The 8,412-nt window shown below is 31.6% G+C and overlaps 1 protein-coding gene across 1 annotated transcript in view; it reads left to right on the forward strand.

Annotated features, from left to right (window-relative positions):
* Nucleotides 1-8,412, forward strand: part of LOC106467254 (secernin-2-like) — a 17,822-nt gene that overhangs the window by 7,669 nt on the left and 1,741 nt on the right. Inside the window, exons 3-7 of the mRNA XM_022395387.1 lie at nt 272-459; nt 1,818-2,017; nt 2,289-2,492; nt 3,175-3,269; nt 5,526-5,693. Coding sequence (XP_022251095.1) covers nt 272-459; nt 1,818-2,017; nt 2,289-2,492; nt 3,175-3,269; nt 5,526-5,693 — 855 coding nt within the window. The remainder of the gene's footprint in view (nt 1-271; nt 460-1,817; nt 2,018-2,288; nt 2,493-3,174; nt 3,270-5,525; nt 5,694-8,412) is intronic.

The following is an 8,412-nucleotide window of genomic DNA, read 5'->3' on the forward strand; positions in this document are numbered from 1 at the left end:
ATAACAACGAACGTGCTCAATAATACTTCTGACTGCAGATCAATTACTCAATATCTACACACACATTACCTTGTCACGTTGTCTACCTCTTTTATATACCCGACTACCCTATATCTAGTAAGAACTAGAACATTCGCCAAAGTACAGGATAATTCTAGAAAGTAGAGAGCGTGAGAATCGCATGATCTCGATGACGCAACAATATGAAATCAAAAACTAGTTGTTTAAAGTCGGCGGTAGAGATATAAAGTGTAAGACTTTCTTTTTCTAGTGCACTTATATTGAGATAGACCAGGCTGAACACACTCATGCTGTCATCCTGAGTAAGCCTGCATGGATGTGGGGGGCCGAAATGGGAAGTAATGAACATGGGGTCTGTATTGGTAATGAAGCAGTGTGGACCAAATTAAATGGACCACAAGACCACGAAGAAAAACTTCTGGGAATGGACCTACTAAGGTATGATGATTAGTGCTCTATCGTGTATCAGTCTCCACATCCTGTTGATGACAAAAAATTAATATAACCTGATGAATATATTTCTTAGGAAAAATAAATAAAAAAATTACACTCGGCATTAGTGTAATAATTTTTCTTTTTTGGCATAAGATTGAAAGTTTGGTTAAATTGCGAGGAAGACGTTAAAAACATAATGAAATAATCATATTTAGGGAAATAAAAACTTCTTAGAATATTGAAAGAGATAAGCAATCAACATTTAGAAGATATTGACTTTGAAGATAAATTTTCTTAATAGGCTATCCCTGACTCAAGTTTTATTTTACTACAAAATATGATTAGAAATGTGAATAATTTAACAATTTAATGAATGATTACAAAATGATCATAAAAGTGTCTACATGCAGAATAATCCCAGTAGCACAGAGATTTTCAAGAAATATTCAGAAGTCTTTTGAAAGCCTATTGAAGCTGGTGATTTATTTAGTCTAATTCTGATTTGGAAGAAAGGTACGAAAATCTTGGGTAAAGTTTATGACATTTCATTTTATGCAATACAAAATTTATTTAGTTTCTAATGCTTTAATTTCTATCGTCTGCTGTAATCGTAGGTTATATCTTGCCTGAGGTGTGATTTTAATTGCTAAAGCATGAATTTTTATTGTGAGTATGTAAACTAAAAACTGAGTGTTTTCGACACAGTTAACCATCTGTTCAGTAGATGCTTGAAGCTTAGGTAGGTATGTAGACTTTCATCTATTCCATAGATATGTAGATATTCCTTAGGGAAGTTTTATTCTTTAGTCATAGAAACTGATTTATGTTCAGTAAAATATAGATTTAACTACCCATTCTAAAGACCTCTAGACTTACAGTATAAAAGGTTTTGTATTAACAAGACTATGAACGATCCAAACAAGCTCGTATGTGTTTGCTTGTAAGATTTTGAGCTACACATTTTAACCCATCAACTGCTGATTTGTTGTATAGGTTATGGTCTGCCTGCGGTAGTTGAATGCGAGTGTGTCATATATGGTGTACAGCTCACAAAAATTCCACGATCATTTAGAGCAGCAGCAGCAGTCAATGGGTTAAATATTAGAGATGTCACGTGTGAGACAGTAAATGTTTCTTCAATTACTACTAGATATTACAAATATTAATTATATACGCTTTAATGATCAAATGTTTTCCGAAATCATATAAGTATTTGTTACATGTATCAGTATAAAAATGTAACCAAATAAATGTAATAAGACTGTATTTTGTAACGCGGTATTGTTAAGAAGATAAAGTATTATTATTTTTGTTATTAAAGAAGTATTTATACAAGATAAGTATTCACATTTATTCCTTAGGCTTGGTTTGGAGAGGGCTATAACAGCACGCAAAGCTTTGGATGTTATTACCGAACTACTAGAAAAACACGGACAAGGAGGCCCGTGTTCTGACATTATACCGTCCATGACTTACCATAACAGTTTTATCATTGCCGATCAACGAGAGGCTTGGGTTTTAGAAACTGTTGACAGATTCTGGGCTGCAGAACATGTTACATGTAAGCTTCTTTAAGTTTGAAGTTATACAAAGACTACCAAGGATTGTTCTATACTTACATTTTATGTTCAAATTATTTATGACATTTCATCTACTACAAAGAATTGTACTAGTTGTTATGTTCTCTTCTGTGAAACGTGATGTTATCCTGTTCTAAAGAATTTCAGGGCAATTTACTTTGATGTTATATTCAGTTACTGTCTGTCGTATCTGTTACCAAACAAAGCGTAACCAGTTGTCATTAATGCATTATTTTTCACCACTGTCAACAGGTGGAGTGAGAAATATTTCCAACCATCTCTCTATTGGTAAGAAAATAGATCTCATGAGTAAGAACCTGGAGGAAAATGCCTTCCAGAAAGGACTTTGGGATCCTAGTAAGGGTGGTTTAGACTTTGCTCGAGCGTTTGGGGAAGGTGCTACAGACAGACGATATAAATGTGGACGTAAACTTCTGACAGAACTGTCTGCAAGTGGTGAGTTTGAGAGCAAACATTTCATTACATATTTTTGGTTTATAAATTATGAGTTATAGAATAGACAAGTAACAGGATCAGTAACTGCGATATTTAGGTCTTAGCAGATATGGTTTAAATGCTCTGCAACATATTGGTTTTTTTTTATTTGAATCTAAACCAGAATTTTATGCAAGCATTTTATAAAGAAAATATTAATTTGTTGATTCTTTAGTGAAGTTATTACCATACTGTAGTGCCTAAAATATTGAAATATTAGTGTTATAAAAAAATATGAATCACAATACATGTAAATTAGGTGTGATATCTACAGAAAGTAAATTAACAATATATTTCAATATCAAAGTATTTGTTGTTGAATTCGTATGGTACAGTAAGCTATAAAATGTGAAAAAAAAACATCCAGTTGGTATATGAGTATGAATGAACTGTAGTAACTTTAAGATTCTGTAAAGGCATTTAGTACCACTAATGGACAAAAAACTGAAATTAGTAATCCAATAGAAAATGTAAAAAAATTTAGTTTTTTAAGGGTATAGTGCATTAAAATGGAAAACCAATAAAATTATAGTTGTTGTATTGAAACAAAAGTAATGCAATGTTTACAATACATAGTGAGAAATTACTCTGTATAAAAACAGTTTACTGAATCACGTGGTAAATTAGATTCTGTGTGTTTAAGGAGGGTTTCGAGAGAAAGATATGTTTACAATATTACGTGATGTGGACAGCGGCATCTGCATGTCTTCTGGATTTTTTGTCTCCACTGGTAGTCAGGTATTTTATATTCCACTTTTTATATTTATTTTATTTAAAACAAGAAACAATGTAAATAATATTATAATTTCTGGCCATCTATGTAAGTACTGTATATTTTATTGTTTAACCTTAAGAACTCTAGAGGTCCAGAATAACTTAATTTGCTATCTCGAGAGAAACTTCTTGACACATTGTAAAAGTTAAGTTCATCTTTAATAGAAGCCTTGATGGATTCTGTTTATAAATTTTCGAGTATGTTTTATCAATCTATGTTTTCTAAAACTTCTGGACCCATTTTTTTCACTGACATGGAGAGAGCAATGTAAGTCGTGAGCAGAGCAGTTAGTTTATAAAACTGCTCTGCTGTTGTTGTTTTTTGCTAATTACTCTGCACGTGTCTCTAGAGATACAAGAATTTATTTATTATGAACATCTTGTTATAATTGGATGGAGGAAAATGTGAGAAAATTATATAGTCAATAGATCTAAAAGTTAGGGCTAGGCTTGCAGAGGGAAACCAGTTTTTCTTTCTTGAACAAAATGTCCTCTTAAGTCTTCTCGGCTGCTATTAAGTTTATCATTTCTAAAAACACAACACATCTCAGGTGAGCATAAATAGTTCAGTTTTCTCTGTAGTGTCTCAGTTACTAACTTAAGATAACACAGAGACATTGATCTGAACAGAAACAACTCAGTGTTTATTGTGACACATTCATTTTTCTTAGAGTGCAGTGTATGAAAAATTATACCAAGCTTTGTAATGTATAAAATACTTTATAGATAGACACATGTTAAATGTTGTGCATCAAAACATGAATAGATAATATTATGTAACTTTTTTTATCGAAATTTATATAGATAATTTTATTTAAGCATAGTGCATACCATTTAAACATTGGTTAAAATTAAGAAGAAAAACTTAAAATGCCAAAATAAGATATCGTATGTTACTATTTTAAAGAGAAAATGTGTCACAATTAAGTTATGAAATGTTGTTGAGCGATCTGAACTGTCAGAAATTTTACAGTTTATTTTGTTATGAGTGTCCACAAGCACATATGCTCTTTTACTCAAATTGTCCACGATAGTGTTGTACAAACTTTTTAATGCACTCCCCCTCTTCTAAACATGCACTTTTTGTATCCCCCTGTAATATGTATAATCTATTTGTTTATATATTGTATATATGTCATTTTCCCATGTTAATTGTTGTTGCTATGTTATTTAACGGTAATACAAAATCTTTATAGTAATTTTTAAAATAGCTTTATTTTTATATTTATAGTTTCAGATATACTTTATGTGAACCTATGGTCATAGTTATGTATCACTTACTGACTCTCCATGTCCTCTTTAAGGGGGTACACCCCACGTTTGTGCATCATGAGTCTAGGGAGTCTTGAGAAGCTTGTAAAATGCTGCAAGATCCAAAAAACATTACATATGGAGGCAGTTCATGCATTGTTAAGCTGTAGTTGTAGTGCCAGAGTTTTTTTTTTGTACATTTGATTACTTTGTAATTGTGTACCTTTTGATAGTTTTTTTTTCTGGGTACACAGGCCTGACATGGTACAGCACAGAGAAATGCTTCTCTTGACCAGGAGTACTTGGTATCTCTTGCATATGAGAGTAATAAAAATAAATTAAGTGTACCAGTCACTTATATATTGGTTTTTCTTCTTTAACATATTAATAATAATTTTAAACTATAAATATTTGGAAAAAAAAGTTTCACTAAAGTTATTTAATTGAAAGCTATTTTAAGAAAACTTGTACATGATAAATATTTGGTTCCTAAAGTCACATGTGTGTGTGATTCACAGTACAGGTACAAAAAAGTGATATAGACCATTAATTTGTATTTTAAAGAGTGTATGAATCTACAGAAAAATTGATAATTCAGAGTAAATGTTTTAAAATGTAGCTTTTTGTTAGATAGGAATGCTTTTAAAATATCCCTGTTCTGTAAAGTTTAATGACTCACATGTCTTTAAAATTTCATATTGAGATTCACACTTCAAAATTCTTTTTTTCTTTTGAGATTTTAAGCTCTTTATGGTTATTTTTCAACAATACCAGTATTTATTTAAGTTATTAAAATACTGGTATCCATTGATATCTTAGCCAAATTTAAGCCTTTTTAAAAAAAATATCCCTTTACCCCAGATTAGCAATACTTCTTTTTTCATTTCACACAATAGGGCTTTAATGAAATATCTGACATAACAATAACTGCTAATATTGATTGATTTTTGAGTAATATTTGTCTTTTAGGTTTCTGTGCTGACACCACCTGATACACATTTACCTTGTTGTCACTGGTTCACGGCAACTCCTAACCCGAGGAATTCCATGTTTAAACCCTTTATATTTTGTCCGGATCCTGTTATTTCAGAAGATATTACTTCCCCCACTTTCCCTTTAAGTGAAGACCCTGCAAAGGTAATTTTTTTTGTTGCTGACAACAATGTTAAGACATCTAAATAGATACATTTTTTTTTTTCAGAGAAGTTAGATTTGATAAAACTAAAGTATTTATTATTGTAAAACAATATTTTGCTACACGTGGTTAAAATACGTAACAAGATATCATTGTTTTGTAATAATATATAAATATTATTTAAAAGGTGTATTACTTATATTGCCTAAATGCTATGAGATATATGAGTAACCCAATTAAAGTATTATTGTTTTATGTTTATAGAAACGTTCAAGCGGGGAACGTTGTGAAAATGTTCTACGGCTCATGATTAAAGTGATGATAATGATTTGAACTTGCGACAAAGTTTTGAGAATGGCTTATTTCATGAACATAACTCATGACTCAACTGAATATACAAACTTAGACACATTTTTATATTTTATTCCTGCAGTTACGTAACTGACATACTTCTGACACTCATTTGTGGCTGTCATTGTGTGCTGCGAGTTTAGGGTTAAAATGTTGCATGGTAAAAAATTGTTATAAGCACCATATTCAACAACTAAAATTTAACATCCAACTAATAAAAATCATTTATATAAAACTGAACTTGTTTGATACTTCCCAAGGTATGATAGTTAGTTACAATCAGTATTTCACATGTGTCTTTTGACACACACTGTACCCTAGTTTCCAAATTCATGAATAGTGGAGTTTTATTTATTTTTTTTCATTATTTCATATAAAGCTAAAGTTTTATTAAATTTTTGCAATAATAAAAAGTTGAGTAACACCAAGTCTTGTCTGTAAACAATTTTTATTCTAACTAAGTGTTATTTAATACAATATCATCGAGTTTTTTGTTTTACTGAATGTTTATTTCGTGTTAACTTTGATTAGATTGGTTTTCTAAAATAAACTTTTTCTTCCTAATAAAAAGACACCAAACTGACTTTCGTAGATAAGGATACTTTACAACAATACGTAATTAGTTTTTCATTCTGATAACAGAAACTTAGTGTATTAATCTTTTGGGGGAGAACTTAAACTAAACATACAACGTTATTGCATTATGACTGGTTTCTTATGCATTTTTAATTAATGGAATGTGCTTTTTTTCAAGATTTTAATTACTGTTTCTGCCCAAAACTTTGGGAACTATCACTTATCTTTTTTTACAAGAGAGCCGTAATAAAATAAGGCTAACTTCTACGTAAGTGTGATATGACCATTGTACTGATTCACAGTTAACAATTCCCCACTGCAGTAAGTATAGGGACTTGCAATGCTAAATTCCTGGATTCAGTTCCCTGTGGCGGACAGAGAACACATTACCTACTGTGTAGCTTTGTGCTAAAACAAACAACACTCTAGTACGTAGGATTTCTAGCCGTGTTTCACAATGTTGTTTTTAAATCACTGTATGTAGCTCAGAGATGTTTTTACTAACTTATTCATTTTGAAAATAAGATTGTAAGTTTATAACACTTCATTTATGGACATATTAGTTGTATAAAAATGTGTGCTGTTCTATTAGAGTTTATAATCTTAAAGCTTACTTTCATATCACCGATAGAAAACTACTTTTCATCTAAGATATGCAGAAAGCCTAGTACAAAACTGAGTTCGTACTATATGTATACATACTATTGCTAGAGTTGATACAGTGGTTATAGTGTTCTGAAACCTTTGTTGTAATGAGAAACAATCGTAATTTTATAAGTAAATATGAGAATTTACCAATTACGCTTCTATACTGTTTTGCAGAGTCAGTTAAAATTGAAGTAAATATGTTAAGACAACTTGAACAATACTGTACACTCTTGAGTAATGTGATATGCTGTCTGGTAAGGGCCTATGTAATTTGATAAGATACATTCACAGTTAAGCTATGAATTTTAAACCTTTTATTTTAAAGTTAATTTTATTAGTTAAAACACTTAACATCTATTTATCTTTACTAAAAATACATAAGTATATTATTTGTTTCCTACTTATTTCTTCTTTAAAACATTTTGATCATTTCCAGATGGAACTTTTCTTGTGTAAAACTGAAATTCTTTTCATTTAATCTGCACTTGCCAGTTACTGACTGCTGTTAAAGACTTTAAGGTCAAAGTAGAGGAATGATATCTAATGTTATTAAAAAAACTAAGCCTTACACCAGAACAGCGAGATAAACAAATAGGAAAGTTCCATTGGGCTCATATGTCATCTTCACTTTCATTTTTAGCATAAAGTAGGCCCGGCGTGGCCAGGTGGTTAGGGTGCTCGACTCGCAATCTGAGGGTCGCAGGTTCGAATCCCTGTCACACCAAACATGCTCGCCCTTTCAGCCGTGGGGCATTATAATGTGACGGTCAATCCCACTATTCGTTGGTAAAATAGTGGCCCAAGAGTTGGCGGTGGGTGGTGATGACTAGCTACCTTCCCTCTAGTCTTACACTACTAAAGTAGGGACGGCTAGTGCAGATAGCCCTCATGTAGCTTTGCACGAAATTCAAAACAAACAAACAATTTAGCATAAATGTATTCTTCTTATCACCAGTGGCATTGATTCCAGCTGGGCTACACAACTAAGCTAAACAATGGACAGTGAGTGTTATCATAAATCATTTCAAGTTGTAAACACTATCTTATAGGAGCCAAGAACTGTGTTATTGAATCGTGCATTTATGTATAAGAATATTTTAGAATCCCTGTCCCACCAAACATGCTCGCCCTTTCAGCCATGGGGGC

This window comes from Limulus polyphemus, unplaced genomic scaffold, assembly GCF_000517525.1.
Source record: "Limulus polyphemus unplaced genomic scaffold, Limulus_polyphemus-2.1.2 Scaffold2546, whole genome shotgun sequence".
In the NCBI taxonomy this organism is placed as follows: domain Eukaryota; kingdom Metazoa; phylum Arthropoda; class Merostomata; order Xiphosura; family Limulidae; genus Limulus; species Limulus polyphemus.